General features: G+C 33.2%; 3 protein-coding genes across 6 annotated transcripts in view; 2 read left to right on the top strand and 1 right to left on the bottom strand.

Moving 5' to 3' along the window:
- Positions 1–6,626: 6,626 nt before the first annotated feature.
- LOC132703572 (quinone oxidoreductase-like protein 2 homolog) lies at positions 6,627–7,883 on the top strand. The gene is made up of 3 exons (XM_060672914.1): positions 6,627–7,058; positions 7,146–7,528; positions 7,583–7,883. Exons 1-3 carry the CDS (start codon positions 6,672–6,674, stop codon positions 7,866–7,868), a joined length of 1,056 nt encoding a protein of 351 aa, XP_060528897.1. The 5' UTR covers positions 6,627–6,671; the 3' UTR covers positions 7,869–7,883.
- Positions 7,884–8,089: 206 nt separating this feature from the next.
- Positions 8,090–18,920, bottom strand: part of LOC132703905 (pancreatic triacylglycerol lipase-like) — a 48,373-nt gene continuing 37,542 nt past the window's right edge. For all 3 annotated transcript variants that reach the window (XM_060673432.1, XM_060673430.1, XM_060673431.1), the window contains exons 8-12: positions 18,798–18,909; positions 16,925–17,025; positions 16,665–16,865; positions 9,150–9,477; positions 8,090–8,587 (exon numbers count right to left, since the gene is read on the bottom strand). In XM_060673432.1, the coding sequence (XP_060529415.1) occupies positions 8,452–8,587; positions 9,150–9,477; positions 16,665–16,865; positions 16,925–17,025; positions 18,798–18,909 (878 nt within the window). In that variant the 3' untranslated portion in view covers positions 8,090–8,451. The remainder of the gene's footprint in view (positions 8,588–9,149; positions 9,478–16,664; positions 16,866–16,924; positions 17,026–18,797; positions 18,910–18,920) is intronic.
- LOC132703673 (PBAN-type neuropeptides-like) lies at positions 12,218–14,605 on the top strand. 2 transcript variants are annotated; one of them, XM_060673075.1, is made up of 3 exons: positions 12,218–12,287; positions 12,933–13,133; positions 14,290–14,597. In XM_060673075.1, exons 1-3 carry the CDS (start codon positions 12,230–12,232, stop codon positions 14,481–14,483), a joined length of 453 nt encoding a protein of 150 aa, XP_060529058.1. In that variant the 5' UTR covers positions 12,218–12,229; the 3' UTR covers positions 14,484–14,597. The 2 variants fall into 2 exon arrangements, with proteins under 2 accessions (XP_060529058.1, XP_060529059.1); XM_060673076.1 differs by having other exon boundaries at positions 12,229–12,287; positions 12,936–13,133; positions 14,290–14,605.

Consider the following 18,920-nt stretch of genomic DNA (forward strand, 5'->3'; position numbering starts at 1 on the left):
TAAATCCTTGCTTAAAGATTTTGTTAACATGTCTGCTAAATGTTTATTCTTGTAATCACGATTTTCATTTATCCAAACACTTTTGTAAAACTTGAAATCGAGGAGGAGTGTTGTGATTACTTGTCATTTATTCACTGTAAAACGAGAAGAGGAAACGTTGTTGAATAGAACCTAACCTAACATGAGAGAGAGTGTTAATTTAAAATCAGTGTATTCATTATTAATAAAGTTATTTTAGTTTAATACAGCAGCGTGTACGTAAATTCATAATAAAATCAACACGTTTTTTTTTCAGTTCATTTCATAATTTTACATTTTGGTGAATTTTGCATACACATACATTATGTGTTCCACTTTTTCACAATTCATTTATCGGCGATTTATTCTAGGGAAAAAGGATAACCTGTACACCCATTGTGCTAATTATTAATTTATATAAAATTAATAATATGAATGAATGGATTGCATGAGTTTGATCGCCAAAACTAAACATAAATGATATACGAAGAGTAAAGGTCAAACGCATCTATTGTTATTAAGTTGTTTGTCTAGTTGTTGAAATGAAAAAAAAAAGTGCCTCACCGACAGGTTCTGAGTTGTGCACGACATGACAAGAGGTTACGATAAACATGTTTCTTTTTAATTGCGCTTCCAAAGATTAACAAGTACCTTATTATCAATAAATAAATGTGACATTTAAGCGGTTAAAAAAAGGATGAATGGACGGATCCGCATAAAAATTCTTTCACAAATAAATAAAATAACGATGATGCCGGCACGAAGTTTACATCGCCGGCACAAAAGGTTAAAGTTATTGCATTTTCATTTCGAAGTCATGTTTGCTGCTTATTAAAGGTGAAGGTTTTCAAATGTTTAGTAATTATTAGTGTGTGAGGAAGAATCTGTAAAAATGTTTGGCTTTTATTGCACATGCCTCTGAAAGCGCACTCGGCTGGGAACATTTTCTAATTTCCCGCAGAATAGTATACCGATATTTTTACATCCTTAAAAACAAACAGCTTTTTAACATTAGCCCAGAAAATGACATTTTTTCATTTTCAACTTAAGTCATCATTGAAATAAGCAGACGCAAATATTTGGAAATGTTATAGTTAAAGTTTGATACAAAAACGAATACGCAAGCAACACCCACATACGAGTTTCAATTTCAGCGAAAACAATTATAGGAATCATTGATACTACTTTATCTTAGTCGAGGTTTATAATGTGACTGAAGACAAAATGTTTACTGTCAAATAAAGACTAACCAAAACTAACCTAACAAAATTTCATTGTACTGCTCGTGTGATAGAGGCGTTATGTTTATTCTTATTATTGGCTATGTTCTGTGTCTTAATTCGAGAGAGTTATCATTATTGTTGTAGTAGAAATGATTTAGTAAAAATGAGAAAGTTATTATTCTCAATGTATTTAATGGTCTTCGCTACCAAAACACAACATTCGGGGTTGCAAAAAATAGTTGATATGTGTTGGAATATGACTGGAGTCTAACTGTCAACAATCTTCGGACTTGAGCACGAGGATAAATGAGCCCACATCAGGAAGAGAAGTACATCAGAAGAATAATACATTGGCTTCACTTAAGAAAGAAATGTAATGTCTGAAATGAAATAGAATGAATTTATTTCATCCACGGGTAAGAAGAAATTGTGGAAGAGTTTGAAGGAAATAAATTTTCGTCACGAAAAATTCAAAACAGGAAATAAATGTTGAACTGGAAAACCAAAATTTATATATGAAGTATTGATTATTAACAAATATTAATATTTATTCCAATACATAGATTTTAGAAAAATATTAAGAAGTTAATAAACAATTTTGAAGCAGTTTTATTAGCACATTTATCAGAGCAGTATATATTTTAGTGCCAAAAACTATACCGTTTTCAACAAAAATTATTAATTGACGCCTTAACAACTAAATTATGCATTTGGGCTAACATTCTCCATCGGCGTCTCTTTATTCATTGCAATACAGAGAAATCATTTTTGAAAATGCCTATTTTTGAAAAATTACCCAACTTAGCTGCTATAGTACCATTAGAACGACGTGGTGGTTGGAGTTCATCTCAAATTGCCAAATTCTAATTGAGTTGCCTACTGGCTCAGTAAAAAGGCACTTTCGGGACTTGTTACGTAAACTATTATTACTTAACATTATTAACTTCAAATAATAACAGAAAATTTGAAGTGGCATAATTCATAACCAGCTCATTATGTTTGAAATTAGTAGTAGTAAAATTACTTGCGCCAAAATGTCTCTTTATGGCATTTCATAATTCTTTTTAATTTGGAGAAAAACTGTTTCAGCCCCGGGGTAACGCCGTGACGTGTAAAACGCAAGTCGTTTTGGCAGCGTTAATCGCATGTATCATCAGCGAAGATTCGAAATAACCTAATAAGCGTGTTCTTCGGCTAGAAAGTGGTGAAATGGTGAGAATTTTTAACAAAACAATTTATTAAAATTACTTACGATGCTTATGCAATTTTGTCGTAATGCAAGATGTTCTGGCTTGTTACGGCATCATCCTATACTTGGATTAAACGCGGCGGAATTCGCATTAAATTCTCATCCACTTTCAGCCCGTAAAAGCAATCAACGTATAAAATTACGCCTAGTTAACGTAAAATAAACATTGTTGCTGCGAACGAAGCAATTAAATATTAGGATACTTAAAACGAACATTAACAGTTTTAACTTGAATTAAGTTTTTATTATTGTTTAAGTATTATATCGTAATCGTATGATACAATTAATTTGCCTTTTTAATTGTAGGACATCAATAAAGCTAATCAACTTTCCTCCCAGATAGACTGCAACATTATTTTCTGAATATTTTTGTTTAATTTAAAAATATTTGATGAAATCAATCATCACATACCGAAAATTCCGTAGGAATATCTACAACAGAATATAATAAAGTATAAAAAATCAATTTTCAACCATTTTGAAAATTGTCGATAACTTTTTTATTTATGAAAATGTCTTATTTTCATGAAAACGTGATTTGAGTCAAATGCATCGGGGTACCAGAGTTCTGATTTTATATGCATATATAATTGGATATTGTCTTAAAGTCTATCTGGGCTGAGTCGTTTTCAGTCATGTATAAGCAGGTCGTGCATATAGCTATCAATGTCAATGTTGTTACGTAATATGTAATCTAGATTACAAGAGGAGTTTTATAATCCAAATTATGGAAGAATAGCACAAAATTATTGAAATGAGACCTTTAGAAGATGTAGGAAACTATAATCTATATCTAACATCTATCAAGATCGAATTAATCGTTTGGTTCAAAAAGATATTGGATGTTTTAAGCCAAAATTAAGGACAACAATGTCGTAAAATTTTGTTTTCTATGATAAATTGTAATCTGTTTACAATACGATATCTATGCGATTAGTTTATTATAGGTATCAAAGAAATAAATACACAAGCTAATCTAGAAAGTTTAAAATAGTTAAAGCAAATTTCAAATACCTTAAATGAGAAATAAAAAAAACCATTTAAAATTTTATTTTTTATTTTAATATTACTAATATTAATTATAAATGATTTATAATTTATGATTTATATAAATTATAATTTATTATATTTTATATAAATTATTATTTTATATTATAATTTATAAACTTTGTTTTATATAGAAATCAAGTTGGGTGGCCGCTCATCCTTTTCCTTCAAATGATGAACAGATATCAAGAAAACTTATTTGAATACAAAACGTTCAAATGATATTTTGAATCTGTATACAATATTTGGAATGAAAATAACAGAACCGCACTGTGATAAGAGTTGATAAGAATACTTTTTGAAAATATTTAACTTAAAGAATAAGTCTAAAATAAAAATTGATGACAGGGACATTATAAATAACAAGTGTTCTCTTTTGTTATATTGTTAAATAAACTCCCTACATCAGGTATACTTTTTAAATAAAAATAGGTAAAGAAACAAACAACATTTCATGACAAATAACATAACATACAATGCGGTTTTCACATATCACCCAACGCAAATGATTAGATAGGTATTATTAAGTTACGTACTTTGTGTGAAAAATTTAACACTCGTTTAACATAATATTTCGTAATTTTTCCTGCCACAACAATATAATTCCACCGACACAATAATTTCTATTAAAATTTTCGAAACAACCTCTCGAAATCCCGCTATTAATATAAAATAATAATTTAAATATTCGCCGATGTAATTTTCTATGAGGGTAATTATGAATTTTAACAAGTTTACGACCTTTTTCGCGACCTCGGGCACTTATAAAAGCGCGGTTTTCTTAAATTTAAATCGGTAACAACATTCATTCTTTTTAATACATGCAGTTATTTTATTGTCTCCACCATTTCGAACGATTTTTTTCCGCTAAATATTTCAATACAAATAAATGCAATAAACATTCGACGCAGTCGCTTCTTTTTATATCTTCAATCGTTCCACTTTTTAAAAACTTATTCTTGGGATAATTGCATTAATTAATGTTCTTCGCGAAACGGATTACTTGAATCTAATAATTCCTAGTAGGAGATGTTTTTCAGATCTTAAATGTCAAGGCTATAAGGACGAAACACTGTAAAATTATAATTTAGTTTTCTGATAAAATAAACTATTCATTCTCTCAGCAATTAGGTAGCGAATAACCGAAATTTGGAGGTCACAGTTAATTTGACGTTCTAAATTATTGTTAGTAGAAGAATTGTTCCCACGGTTGGTTCCGATGAACAAATATCTATTACTGCAATAGGGAATTGAATTCCTTTTCCGGCCCATACCGGAAAACCTAAAGGGTGTCCATTTCCATTTCTGTCACGAAGAATTTAGAAAATTAAAAAACGCTGATTTTGCAACAAGATGGTGTTTCTTAATTCGTCACTGCTGTATCTTGTAAGCTATCGAAATATGTATCTCCAAAGTTATTATTTCAAATTTACGCTCAAATAGCCAACTATGTTATTGCTGTCGATGCAATGCACTATCATTTTAGAAACCAACATTCGAGCATCGAGGTAGGTATACCCACGAATAGGTCACAGAAAATAAACGTGAGAATGCAATAATGTCACTAACTGGTGCATCCCGAAGCCCTGAACCATTTATCCTAAAGCGCTGTTTACTTTTTCCACGCCGCATTGTCGTCGCTTGCATTGTTCGGTTTACGAAACAATGTTCTCGAAAATGTTAAGGATGTTGCTTTAAAAAGAAATTAATTAACCAAACGAAGTTTCGCTGTGGTCTGTGATCACGTAATGTCGATTCCAGTCTCTTGATTTTTAGATGTCTTTACAAATTTTCAAAACTTTCATCCAGAAATGGGCATTCCGTGTCATAAGACACAACCGTCAATAATCAAACAATTTATTTAAATTCACGTGACGCACAAACACTAGGTAAAAAAGTAATAATGAAACGAAAAAGGAATAACTATAATTTATTAACTAATGTTGATATATGTCATAGCTAAATTTAACACCAGTTTATTTGTTCCCATCATTTTGTAAATTTGATTATAAAGGTAAGGGCTACATTTCTCGCATTTCATGACGTCATGCAATCAGAATTACCAAATAACATATGCATCTTTGTATACGGATGACCAAGATCTCTGACAATGTGCACGGTAGGTAATTATTTCAGCTATCAGATCGCGAAGATGTGCCTGGAAATTAAACGAATCTGGGTTAAAACAATTTAACACGACCAGTACATCGGACGACATCGAGGTTAAGTATCGGGTATTGCGCAATGATGCAGCGACTAAATCTAGAGCAGAGATTAATTCATGCAAGGAATGCGTCTTTTGCGCAAGAAAAAATCCGATCGTCGTCGCTTTTTCGATCACTCGTCAAAGGTTATCGCTAATTAGCGGAACACGGCAATAAATTGAAATATGTATTACATTATACGCTAGTGATTTATTGAGTTTATTATTGCAAATCTACCTACCGGCGTAAAATAAATCCTTTTGAAAAAACCGTTACAAAAGGCAGCTGCACGCAGTTTCAGGTCAGCGGTTCATTAATCGCGTGTATCAGATGTACACGCAAGGAATTTATTGATGTCCATTCTTCTAAGGTAACCGCATTAATAAATTCAATTTGTTTTACGGATAAACAAGACGTGCTCGCGGCTCACGTTCGCAGCGAACATCGATCCTCTTCACTTTCTCCCAAGACCTTTGCCCTCATTTTGCCTATTAAGTAAGAATCTATAAAATCTATTGATGCGCTCTGCGGGATATCTTGCATATGTTACGCGATAAATGTGCACACCGATTTCCGTGTGATTTATTATTTACGCCAGTCATATTTTCAAAACGACAAAATCCCATTTTTGTCGATTAGCAGTTGTGTCTGTTTTATTTTCTTTTGTAGCACCGAAGGTTTAAGATTATTTAAGATGCAATAAAACTACAAGTATCAATTATTTAATAAATACATGTTATAAAACATAACTGAATAATAAATAGTAAAGCGATACGAAATAAATAATTCTGCTCTAAACAATAGTATTTCTTCTTCTTTTCCTTCCTTCCATTGACCAAGCTACTATTTCAAATAGGTTCATCCTCAATCAATTAGAAAGAAGAAGAAGTGGTCTACAATTTGGAGGTTATGGCTTGTTAAATTTCAAAAATGAAAAAATTATTTGGAAAAATAGGACGCCAACTCTGCCAACAGTCAATCCAAAGTTATGTTAACCGGAATGGGGTAAAATTGGCAAGCACCTATAAAGCTTCCGTTATTAAAGAGGCTGGCAAACCGTTAGTTATTGAAGAACGAAAACAATCCAAATTAAAACCCAATGAAGTTAGAGTGCAAGTTAGCTATTGCAGCGTTAATTCAGCCGATTGCTATAAATTTAAGCAGCCGGGAACTGATTTGCCGTTTATTCCGGGTTACGAACTCTCGGGAGAAGTAACTGAAGTAGGTTCAGATATTCAGCGACAGCAAATTGGTGTGGGAGAGAAAGTAGCATCCTTGAGTTTGGAACATTTTGGAGGACTTGCTGAACAGTGTGTGGTACGACATAAAATACCCCACCTTTTAATAATTGCTCATTGTGGTATATTGTGATAGCTCAGAATAATGATAGTAGATATTTTTTAGGTAAATATTGGTGATGTATTTAGAATTCCTCCTGAAGTGGAGCTGAAAGACGCGGCCGTGTTATCTTATGGTCATTCGCTAGCTTTGTACACCTTTTCAAAACTATCAGAATTGAAAGAAAAAGATCAGGTTATTATATCTGCAGGACCTGCCGGTTTGGGATTGGCTGCTGTAGATGTAGCCGCCAATGTATACAAAGCGCAGGTTATAGGGGTTGTAGATACTGAAGAACGGGGAGAATTAGTCAGAGAAAGAGGAGCATTTACAACTGTACATTTTAGCCCGAAATTGGTAAAAAATATATTAGCGAAAACTGAAAATAAAGGGGCCAAAGTAGTCTATGATGCAGTTGGAGAAAATTTTATGGAAATAATTGGCGACTGGTAAGCATGGGCTTTCATTTTGAAATCATGTAGGTATAGGTTTTATTTTTTTAGTGTGTCTGTTGGTGGAAAAGTTTTTTATGCTGCCCCCTTCTATTTTAAAACTATACCTGCACCGGTGCCTCATTCGTTTGCTACTATTGTAAGCTTAAAATCTCTTAGGAATCAAAATCCACACTTATACAAGACTGTTATAAATGACACCTTAGAGTTGGCAAACGAAGGTGTAATTAGTGCACATGTTAGTGCGGAATTTAGTTTAGATAAGATCAATGATGCAATTAAATTTATTGAAGATAAAAAATGTACAGGCAAAGTTGTGATTAAAATAGATGATTAAAATGTTTTTTTTTTCTACATCTAATCTTTTGAGACCATACAACATGGATAAAATGTGGGTTAGTCTAAAAGTCATCTAGAAACTATGGTTACAAGTAGAGTATTTTAAGGAAGCTGAGATTGGTTAAAAGCAGTAAGTTCCTTTTCTCACGCATTCAATGTCAATAATTGTTGGTTTTTAAAACAAACCATTGAATAACAAATTCATTTATTATCACTATTCCAAAACGAAGCATATCACATTCCGCACAAGGTGCAAATTTAATCAGGAAGGTACATAGTTTAAAAATCATAGTACTGCCATTGAACACTAACACTATAAACAACAAAAGGAGGGTTTTGTTTAAAAAAGGCAAAAAATATGTATAGGCATATTTTTAATCTATGGAGAGTAAATGCGGAAAGTACCTGACTAAGGTACAATAATTAATATATACAGTTAATAAAACATCAGCAGTCTAGGCTGACACCAATTAATTAGAACCGATAAATATATATTTTTATAAAAAATATTAAATTGTAGGAAACCCACAAAACAGGTTTTCATATTATATAATGAGGTCCAGTCACAAAATTATCGTTCACTAAGTTGTATCGGCGTTCTCCGAATTTGTAATACTACACGATTCCACGAAGACACCTCTACCGTTGCTAGAAATGTCTGCATAGTCTTTCTTTCCCTTGGAACACAGCTTTTTGTTAAATTTGGCATCACGTTTCCTGAAAGAAAACATTATAGATAAAAACAATAGACGACTATAACTGCAACTTGACCCTGACATTGTCTATGTATTTATTTTATCACATCGATAATTTCGTTGCAAAAAATAAATAAACATGATAATATATTTTAGAATAAAAACGAACACAATAGACGAATGCGGTAAAATAAATTTTAACTAGTAATTATTGTAAACGAAATATTAACCTAAAATCAATAATTTTCACAAACTTAAGAACCCAATTACGTCGATTTTGGTAAATTGATTTTTCTGCTTATCTGTATGCTAAAAAACTAAAGTTTTATATACTGAAGTATTTGAACATGGCAGACTATAACAATGTTTTGTAATGTTGTCGGCCCGAGTAATACTAAAGAAGAATTTGTTTTATGTAAATTATATAGAAGGATGTTATAAAAAAAGCCTCCTTAATCAACAAACGAACTTTAACAATAGAAGCTTTTGCTTAAATATGGTTTAACAAGAACCGATCACACATTTCATAGCTTTTCCTTAGACTTAATCGATGGAATAATAATACAATTAAATAAAATTAATACCCTCGCCCTGGCAATTCCAACTGATCCACCGTAACACTCCTCACATACAAATGATCGTTACACCAAAACAAACACAATGTCTTGGGCTCCAAGACGTTCATGTCGTAGATCCAGTTCAATTCAACTTTCCTAACGGTCCCAGCCAAATCCACGGGGTGCGCTACCACGGTAGTGTAGACGCTTCCGTGGGCCAGTTTGGTTTCGGAAGGTGTCAAATCGACCCTTATCACACCGTTCGGACTATACATGGACGCTTTCAGACGACCTTGGACCCAGTCTTCAGCGTAAGCTGGATGAGCCAGGTCTACCGTGACTTTATAGAGTTGTTCTGCAAATAGAATGCTCGTTAATCATGTTACTTTCTTTAAACTACTGCGTTTTTTCATTTCTCTAATAGATTGAGTCAGGTGGAAGGAATCCTACGAATTATAGTTTCATTTAAAAATTTTTAAACCATTTAGTCAACCAGTAGGTAAAACATGGATTGTCAAACTTCATTTGATAAGAACTTAAAGCATATGCTAGATGTGATAGTGATGTGATGTGATAGACACAACATTTTCATCGTTTTCGGCAGAGTCAAGCGTTGAGTAAGATAAGTTTTATGCCCAGAATAATGGTTCCTCCACGCTATAAATCATGGCCTCGATCTTCAAACTCAAAATCAATAAAATATGTGGACACTTACAATCAGTCACCTCGTTCCACTCAATTAAGGCACCAAAATTACCATTAAGAAAGAGAGTAAAAACTCATGCTTGCAGTTTTTAGATATCTGAGTAAAAGTAACGGATCAGTCAGCCATGTATACCTAGTTATATTGAAAATATCTCAAAATTATCAGTCTAGCCAACTAGCAATGACAATATGGAATATTAAAACATATTTACTGATTTTTTTTTTTTTGAAATTATAAGAAACAATTGTGAAAGATTCGAAATTTACGAAGTGCGTTGACAAAAAGCAAACGCGAAAGGTCGAATCAAAAAAGAGAGATTTTATCTAGCACGTTCTAGTACTTTCTCAAATATATTCGAAAAACACAGAAAACACACACCGAAAGACAAAACATTGTCATCGGGAATAGCTGTTGGGTCGAAGCAACTCAACATAAAATAAGCAGAGGTCGGTGTTGTTTAGAGGAACCCTTGCTGGAAAAAGTAGCAAATTTAATTAAGCCGTCTTCGTAGCAAACAATATAAACGTTTTTAGCAGTCCAAGTGTGGAAATGCCAGGGATTTAGTAAACACTAATAAAACCCAACAGTGCTGACGTGGACAATTTCAAAGTTTTTGTTTAAATTAATAACGCAGAGTGATCCACCCGTATGAAACATCTATAGTCTGTCTCAATCTTAAGGACAGAACATTGGGGACGGACTCTCAAAGGTTTTGGTAATAATAAGTTTTTTTTTTGTTTATTTAGGTGGGTACGATCATTGACATTAATGAATATCTATATGTAATTATATTTTTATTCTAAATGTCTAAATGTAATTCTGTTTCACTATCAGAATCGTCACTGAGATTAATTATAATAAGCTTTATGTTGTTTTGAATAGAAATATAAGAATATTTCAAGCTCTCAATTGGTATGTTAATAATTTTTTTTATCAAATTTATAACACTGTGACTTCAAGTAGGAGTAATATTTTTGGCTCTGACCTATGGTGTCAAACATGCAATACATACTTTTTTTTCATTGCATATGAATTTAGGACTTCCAAAAGTTGCGCTTTTTTGTAACTAAATGTATCAAAATAAATATATTTCAAAGAAACTTCCACAGGCTACTATAATACTCTTTACAAAACTTCTGGATTCCTCCTGCGTCAGTTTTCGCTGAGTCGAACTTGCTGACGCTTCGCCAATCATCCTGTTGGCGTCTTCAGAATTTGACTGAAACTTCGACTTAGCAAAAACCGACGCCGGAGGAATCCAGAAGTTTTGTAAACAGTAAAAATTAAAATAAATATCATTTTCTAACAAATATTCCATGGATTTCAGTTTTTGAACTTAATGAGTCTTTCCATGACAATAACAATAAAAGATTGTTTTAAAACCAATTTTTAAAAAGTTCGGCGCTTGTATCCTTATGATAAGCCAAGATGGAATCCTTAATATTCTTTGCAGACAACAGCAAGCGGATTGGTACAAATCCGTCTTCTGACCCGGTGTTATTATGATGATGCGTTTCCTTTATTTGATGGTGCTTTCGTCTGACATTTTTGAGTGGAATCAACCCATCCTTTGGATACAGTGTCGTGTGTATTGAATCATGCTTCATCAAGGTAAATGATGGATCTGTTGTCTTTTAATTTCTTGAAGATAATTAAATCCCCAAGTGCGTAATCTGTGTGATTCCATTACACTTTTTATCTGTTTTGCGGTACTTAAATCCTATTTTACAACCAACTCTATGGAGGGTGGATTTCGACGCGGCATTGTCATATTCTCGTAAAATAACTTTTTCGAAACACACAGTAAAAACACTCACAACAGATCAACATTCAAGAAATATATCAGAAAGAAAAAATATACCAGCTTTGTCACTGAAGGAAGAATAATTTTTTTGTTAATAGCTTTACCCAATAACAATGAAGATTGAGACAGACTATAATTAAATAAAATAAAGACAATGGAATTTCAAAGCCTTTTTAGTTCCAACCAGGAAACATGTTCTCCTACATTAAAAAAAAACACTTAGTGTAAATCTTGGCTTATTAATGACGGTGATTATATAATTTCGGAAATCTTGTATAGTAGAGAATTTATTCTAATAAGAAAAGGCGAGTCTAAAAAAATAGTAAACCAAAATCGCAAATGACGTATTTACGGCGATTAAAAACAACTTTCGCGGCAAATCACATCGGTAGGAGTATCTATTGTCTCCATGCAGGAGTCCGCGCGAAATCTAAGTTTGTTTGTTCCATTACATCGACGGGATTTAGAATGGATAAATCAAAAACAGCAGGACCACCGTTTGCGACGCGTTAATCTTGATTAGTCCAATTCCGGGATTTGTATAAATTGTTCTGGACGACGTGGATCGGCCTCAGTATACTCCGACGGTCTCTCAACATGGGTTACATTGGTATTTTTGGTTGCTTAGTACTATTCTGTATTTTATTTCATCATGGTAAGTTGATTTTTTTAAGGGTGGACAACATTAAACAATATATTGTCATATTAAAAGTTTTGGTTAGTTATGTTATAGTAGTTATAATAAAAAACATAGTAAAACGTATGTTACATCATCCGTGAATATATCATTAACTATGATTTTAAAACTGTTGTGAATATTCTAAAACAGATTTAATCTATACGAAGTATAAAATAAATAATTCACTAACACTTAGATACGTATGTACAGCAATACCATGTGAGACATTTCAATTGGCAGTATAGTTATTTTTATTATAGTAAGCACTATCATTTTTTATTCTTGTACATACAAATTTTCAGAATTTAGTTTTTTAGTTTCCTTATTAAAAATATCAGTTGGGATTTTTCCTTAAATTTCCCGGAATAAAAAATATACATTTGCATTTATTATGAAGCCAGTTATTTAAATCTAAGTATTAAATTTTATATGTAGATTAATAAAACAGATAACACTATAAATACTCATGCGATATTCATACCCCGATTGAAAACTGTTGAACTTTAAATATTGCGTCAGGGTGAAATAAATTTAAATTGAAAAATATATTTTGGTTACTAAAAAAATAAAAACCCCACATGCGTTCTCGAAATTGAAACACGGTTGGTCGTAAATGATTAGCAGTGGACGCTACCGACAACTCATTCGAGTTGGGAGAGAACAGACGGAAAGACGCCTATCCCATGTGGTTCGGTCCGAGGGTGGGGCGGAAAAAACGAAACCCCATCGAGAAAATTTACAGGAGCGACAAAAACCACCAGCCAGCCGAAATAATAGACGTCCTCAAAGAATCACCGCTGGTGGTCGTAGCTGTCAAAGAAGGTAACGGAAGACAATATTTAGGCAAATTAACTTGATGCTGAGCAATTAAAAAAATATTTTAAATATAAACGGCTCAGGACAATACTGTTGTTGATACGCGTACGTCCGATTTTTGGCAACATTAATAATGACGAAGAATTGATTTTGCTATAACTAGATTAAAACTGTGGATTCCAGTGACATCTCGAATAGACGCGATATTGTTTTTTTTTGCACTTTTTTGTTACTTATTTTGAATAAGCTACTAATTGTATAACTCTTTAGTTGTTTAGAATCGTCAATAGGTTTTTTGGAGCATAAACATTAAAATTCTGATCATTTGTTACACAACAAACTTAGTTTTAAAAATTTACACCCATCGGTTCCATCGCAGGTTTAATTATTAAAAAGAAAAAGAAACATGCAAAACAGTTGCCGATGCAATACCAAACATTTAATTAAACTTAGCTGTCATACAGTAGGGTAACTTTTGTACTGTTTCCGTAACTTTTGTACTGTTTCCGTGATTTTATCACTAAATGGCGCAGCATGCAGCATAAAATTTTGCACATCGTAGGTATTCTGCAAAATAAGCATTTCTAGATTTGGTTGTACATGAAGTAATTTATTGAATGGTGAAATACGCAAGTCAAGAGAAAGAAATGGCTCATCGCGTTTTCAAGAAGACAATTAACATAGCCGCTGATCGTCAGTTCCACGGTTTCAGTTTTTGCGGCGGTGTTTTCTCAAAATAAACTCAAATTTTATTCAAACTCCAGGAAAAAAATAGTTTTAGATGTGGAGATCGCTTTTCAGAAAGAAGATGGCGCAAAATGCGGGTTGGTGTGTGAAATTTAGGGATATGCGTGTATGAAAATGTCATAACCGCCTGAAGAAATTGTACGATTATTTTCGGCCCCTGTATTATCTAATAGTTATATGAGCCAAAGAGATTTGATTTGATTGATTTGGCTCTGGCCGTAAAAGTTAAATAGAAAACATCTTTAAAATTTTCGAATTAGGGTTAGCACCTCTTTATATTTAGTACCAACTTTTGGTGAAACTTATTGTAAGCAAAAGATTTTTTATTACCAATTGTAATGAACGTTATTATTACGTTTTCACTGGAAAGTTTCTTTTGCAACGTTTTCGTATTCTGAATGTGGTGAAACTTTAGGTAAGCAGCACAACTTCATACCGAGACTGGGACGAGATTCGGGGGAAGATGTGCCGTGGTTACAAGAGTCGGATATCGAAGGGGACGTGATGACGCCGAGATCATCGGGATCATTGTTCGCACCCAGACTGGGCCGGACCTTATCTCCGTATACGCCACGAATGGGAAGAAATAGCGATCTCGATCTAAATTAAGCAAAAAATGTCATTTGAAAGTTGATAACCATAAACTATAACTAGTAATAATAATAAAGTGACTTTAAATTCGTAATAAACAATTTCCAAAGCGATACGTGTTGCGTATGAACTTGGGGGGTCACATTAATAACCTTGCTTTTATTTTTAATTTGTTTCAAAATGAGATAAAATGTCGCTGAAATGGAAGAAAAGTGGCCGGGTATGTATATGCCAAAAAATGGTTTAGGTTTGATTTATTTTAAATCGATACCCTTACCTAGATACAGGGTGAAAAAGGAAAATGTCCATTTTTAAAAAACCACAACATTTTCATTATTTATTGTTATTTATTTATATATATTACGGCGATGCTTTTGCCTTTCTTAAGGGCGCCATATTGAATTTATACATTTTCAAAATCCTATTTAAAAATGTTTTTCAACCATGTGGAATAATACATAGGTATATGTTTGGTCAAGAAAAACATTTCATTTTGATATGGCTGCGTTTATTTTAAATCAAGTTGGCAATGCCAGCGCATCGTGGACTGTTTTATTCTCTGTCGCAGAAACGGAGCAAAAGCCGAAGAAATGTATATAACGCTGTCTAAGTGTCTGAAAGACAACAATGTCACCTCCGGGAGTTTTGCTAAGGAAAATTTGGTCTTACAAAGCGTGGTGGAATCACCTCGTACCTCTTTACGTCAGATTGAAGACACGAGACGTTGCTCGGTCAACAGCGCCATAGATATCATTCTTTTCATGAACGGCCTTGGCAGAGACTTCAGGATGGCGATACTGTTAGGTGAATGCCATTGAGCAGTGGCTTATTCAGAAAAATATAGGGATACGAAACTTGTTAACAGCCCCTTGGTCGGATGAGTGCCTATTGTGGACTTTTTATTCGTAAGAATAATGTATTTTGTAAGTCCACGGCTAGCTCGTGAAGTTAGGCATCAAGTGAAATGGGGATTTAACGTTTGGTTGCTGTTGAGTAGAACTTGTCTGTAGCCTGTAACAGAACATAACAGAAGATCTTACGAACTTTTCGCTAGCGGCTCTGCAACAGATGTTTTTCCGACAAGACGGCGCACCGCCACACAATGCACAAGGACCAGTCAGGTGACCGGCGAGATTCTCAGACATGGCACGCCTTGATTTCTTTGTATGGGGTCATCTCAAAAATCAAGTTTACAGTAGGTCCTATGGAAACGTTGGAGAAGGAGGAAAAGCTGTTACAGAAATTGTTAACTGCGCAATTGTTACGACAGGCCTGCCAAACAGTGTTGAGAAAAGGTATGTTACGCGTGCAACAAAACTGCGGGTTATTTGAACACTTTAATTTTATTGTAAAATTCTGTGTATTTTATTCGTTTTTTGTACTTTAAAGAAGTATAGAATCTTTAAAGGTATGTATGAAAATTTTACTGACTTCTTTTTTCTATCCTGCCTCTTCAATTTTATTGACATGGGAAGTTAAATTTATAAAATAATTGAAAAAAATGCGAGTGATATGACTACTAGTACTAGATAATTTATACCCCTACCAAAAACTGCCTTTCTCATTTTGCGATTTTTCTTTTGATATGCCTATTTATACGTACTTATAGAATATAATAGAATTGCGTTTTATATACATAGCAGTACATGGAAACTCATACAACAAGTTTAAAAAGAAAATTAAAAATTCTGTAACATTGTAAAATGAATGTTGAATTAGAATATTTTCGAATTTTTTACTATTTAAGTTTAACTGCAACTAATATTACTATTCTAGTATTATATAAATTATAAACTTAAAACCTTGCCAATTTTTAAAAAAAAAAATTATATGCAAACTGATGCATATTAATAAAAATAAAAATAAGGCCAGAAAATGTTAGTAGTTTGCCAGTAAAACTTGCAGAATAATTGCATAAATAGTGGTAAAAATTTGGAGAGTCATATTACTACGTACTAGATAATTTTTATCCCCTACCTTCCCCATTTTACAATGTTTTTATATGCATTTTTCTAGCAATAAAAATACTAGTATTAGATAATTTATACACTTACAAAAACTGCCTTTCCGATGTTTAATTTTTTTATATGTAAAATAACTTCGACTTCCGCCAAAGGCAAATCAATTTTTGAAATATATTATAATTTTAGGTAAAACATCTTTCAAACATGATTAATTAAATACGATTAAAATACTTACGGCAGAAGGGGTAATCTCTTCCCGTAGCCAAAAAGTACTTATTGCCGACAGCCTCTTGCAGTTTCGTGTGGGGCTGCACCTCGTTTTCCAAAAATCCCAACGAAGTGTCGGCCTTGTAGCCCATGACAGCGCACGACATGCCCGACTTGCAGTCGAAACACTTGCCCGACATGAACTGCTTAAAATTGGAACATTGCCTTCCTGCAAACAAAGCGTTAAAATACGTTTCGCGTCCATCTTATATTAACCAACTGTTTTACCTATGTACGGACATTGCGTGTTGATGCTGTCGATGAACAGTTTGATAGCTCTCACGTGATTGCAAGCGACGAGAACTCTGGACGCTTCTTCGAGTCCGTCTCTACAAAAATGCTTTGTCAGGTATTCTCCTTCAGGTAGATATATATATATATATATATATATATATATATATATATATATATATATATATATATATATATATATATATATATATATATATATAACTATTAGATAACATTGTAAAGTCTGTTCATAGATATAAGAAAGTGACTAGCTGATACGAATTAAGGAAAGACCCTTTGCTTAGAATTTAATTATTTGGGGTTTTGTTAGGAAAGATACTAAACAATATTTATCTATTTACGTATGTATTTATGTTTAAAACTAGAATAAAATTACAAATTATTTTTATTACCTACTTAAATTACTTAAAATTGTTCACATAATATATCAGTATCACTATCGCTATCATGGCCTATTCTAATTATTATTTGTTCTATATTATTTGCAATATGGATATACGATTGTTCTGCTTTTTCTATATGTTTAACAGAGTTTGTCCAACTTTGTGAAGGGATGTTAAAAACTTCGGTTTCTATAAGTTTGAGGACATTGGAGTTAACACGGGGAAAAACATTATTACGATGAATGGCAGATTTCAGTTGGTGCCAAACAGGTTCAATGGGATTAAATATACAGTGGTAAGGTGCAAGCCTTAAAACTGTAGGCCCTAGATTTTTTTGTATAATTATCACAGACGTATTCCTTTTGTAGGTTCAAGCTTACATTTATCAGTTGAGTCAACCTCACCCTTTTCCGGGGTACCATAAGTGTCGAACCAGATTTCATCCAAGTAAATAATTGGCCTTTGTTGTTCTCTGTAAATCCTAATTTTTTCTAGATATTACAGTCGCCATTTCCGAATTCTATTAATTATAAATTAATTATTCCATTAAAACTTGCCCTTTGCCAATTTTTTTAAATCTAAAACCCATGTGTTGCATACACTTCCATAAGGTAGTTCTGCCACATTTAACACCGGTTTCATATTTTTCAAGCCTCCTAATTAAGATATCTAATGTAGGCACGCTTTGTTCCTCGGATAACTGGTAAATTTTACGCCGTATTTTATCTTGATCACTTTCATCTACACTCGAGAAAATGGGATTATTCACAATTTTCCATACAGTTGATGTTGGAATTTTCGTCAATGTGGCCGTTTCTTCTAAAGATGCTTGCTTGCTTGCACCACGTTCAATGAGAGTCAAATAAACATTGTTTATAATTTCCTTTGACTCAATAGAATAGTGTTTTCTACATTTGGGCGGAGCATCTCCTGACATACACTAGACTCGCATATATTTTGCATAATTCGCACACGATTCAACACACGCTGTATTACACACACGAAATAAGAATGATTACTAATAAACTTAAACTAAGTAGTATACCAAACCAATGAATATTAAACACAGGTAGGTATAAAATTATTTTCTATTACGGACCACAATTTTACCTGAATTTAAATTCCGAAACTTTAGGTAATAATCTTGTTGCATTGTATGTTAATGACCACCCTTGGATAATCCCATTCAAAAGCAATTGGTCACTTTCTTATATTTATAAACAGACCATAACGTAAAATTTGACGCGCCTCTTCCGCGCATGCGCATTTTTTTTGTAACCAACGACCTCCAAAACTTATTCTGTCGAATTGACGAACTGTCAGCGGCCATGTTGGTTCCAACACCGCTAGGACTTCTTTTTCATCGTCGCTTCAAAACATCCGTTATTATCCGAATAGACAGGGCCGCTATATATCTAGTAGCTATATTGGTAACACAAACTCGCATGTGTTTTCCTTAAAAGTACCTTATTAGAGTTAAGGGCACCAACGGCGTCTGAGTGATGTCACAGCCTGGTTGTTCTTTACCGTCGTTTGGGTAGAAATCTAAATGTCCGCAAGGTTGAGACATTCCGTATCCTGTAACAAGT

The sequence above is a fragment of the Cylas formicarius genome, unplaced genomic scaffold, assembly GCF_029955315.1.
Source record: "Cylas formicarius isolate icCylForm1 unplaced genomic scaffold, icCylForm1.1 PGA_scaffold_6__28_contigs__length_40554024, whole genome shotgun sequence".
NCBI lineage: Eukaryota > Metazoa > Arthropoda > Insecta > Coleoptera > Brentidae > Cylas > Cylas formicarius.

Bases quoted from the DNA above. Each gene is read 5' to 3' on its own strand.
- LOC132703572 (XM_060672914.1), top strand. From the start codon at position 6,672: ATGAAAAAATTATTTGGAAAAATAGGACGCCAACTCTGCCAACAGTCA. The intron at 7,059-7,145 runs GTACGACATAAA...GATATTTTTTAG, and splicing joins GACTTGCTGAACAGTGTGTG to GTAAATATTGGTGATGTATT. The intron at 7,529-7,582 runs GTAAGCATGGGC...TTATTTTTTTAG, and splicing joins ATGGAAATAATTGGCGACTG to TGTGTCTGTTGGTGGAAAAG.
- LOC132703673 (XM_060673075.1), top strand. From the start codon at position 12,230: ATGGGTTACATTGGTATTTTTGGTTGCTTAGTACTATTCTGTATTTTA. The intron at 12,288-12,932 runs GTAAGTTGATTT...GTAAATGATTAG, and splicing joins CTGTATTTTATTTCATCATG to CAGTGGACGCTACCGACAAC. The intron at 13,134-14,289 runs GTAACGGAAGAC...GTGAAACTTTAG, and splicing joins GGTCGTAGCTGTCAAAGAAG to GTAAGCAGCACAACTTCATA.